Source organism: Buceros rhinoceros, unplaced genomic scaffold, assembly GCF_000710305.1.
Source record: "Buceros rhinoceros silvestris isolate BGI_N320 unplaced genomic scaffold, ASM71030v1 scaffold46094, whole genome shotgun sequence".
Taxonomy (NCBI): domain Eukaryota; kingdom Metazoa; phylum Chordata; class Aves; order Bucerotiformes; family Bucerotidae; genus Buceros; species Buceros rhinoceros.
The window spans coordinates 1-893 of NW_010410806.1; the positions used below are offsets into that span (position 1 = coordinate 1).

Consider the following 893-nt stretch of genomic DNA (forward strand, 5'->3'; position numbering starts at 1 on the left):
AAACCTGGACTTGCACTGGATGTGGACAGTACCTCGTGCACGCGCAGCGTGAACCTCCCAGAGTTAATTGCCTTTGTGCATGACGTGGTGGATGAGCTGCTCCATAAGTGCCAAGAACAGTCCAAGAAAGATTTCTTCCCAGTGCTGCAGACACCCTTCAGCATAAGACAGGACTTTGAAGATCCTAGTCACCTTCAATATTTTGGTATCCGTGTTCTGATTATGCCCGTGAAGGCACCCCGTGGGCACTCCTTCCACCTGGTGCCAGGCACCACAGGAGAGGTGCAGGACTGCACAATCCGTGTGGGGCTGGAGTGCACCTGTGAGAAGGAACAGCTGGACGAGGACATGCTGTGCTTCCTGCACCACCCCAAGGAGGAGTTGAGCAGAAATCAGCCTCCCAGCCTCCTAGACACCCTCTGCACCGGCTCCTACCTAGACCTGGCGAAAACCTCTCACTGGTTCAAGAAATTGGTAAAATCATCCTGGAAGGCTTTGCCAGATGTTAAAGGCTGCCGTCTGACAGTGCTGCCCACCAAGCGCCTCTGCAGGCTCCAGCTGACATGCACTGCGAATGTTACCCTCCTGGTTGAGATGGTGCTTGCTGCGGAGCAAGGTTAACTCGGACACCATCAGGAGCAGAAAATAAACACAGTGACCACCGCCACCTCCTCAAGAGAGTCCGCTCCTTCGGGGAGCTTTGCTGCGTGCACAGAGTTGCCAATAAACTGCATGTTTGAACCGAGGCCACCTCTGGCAGTGTGTCTGTGTGTCGCTTTGTCAGGGAGCGCGGGCACAGGGCACTGACTGCTCGGCTGCCCCAGTGCCAGGGAGCACGCTGCAGAAGAGCTGAGGCCGTGGCCTCTGGCTTCACCGACTCTGTAACTAAGGCT

General features: G+C 55.8%; 1 protein-coding gene across 1 annotated transcript; it reads left to right on the plus strand.

The window, feature by feature from the left end:
- Positions 1-61: 61 nt before the first annotated feature.
- Positions 62-621, plus strand: LOC104493106 (inositol 1,4,5-trisphosphate receptor-interacting protein-like 1; the record flags this gene model as incomplete). Its single annotated transcript, XM_010135732.1, has 1 exon — positions 62-621. A coding segment is annotated over one exon (560 nt), but the record flags the coding sequence as incomplete, so codon positions are not given.
- Between the last annotated feature and the right edge of the window lie 272 nt (positions 622-893).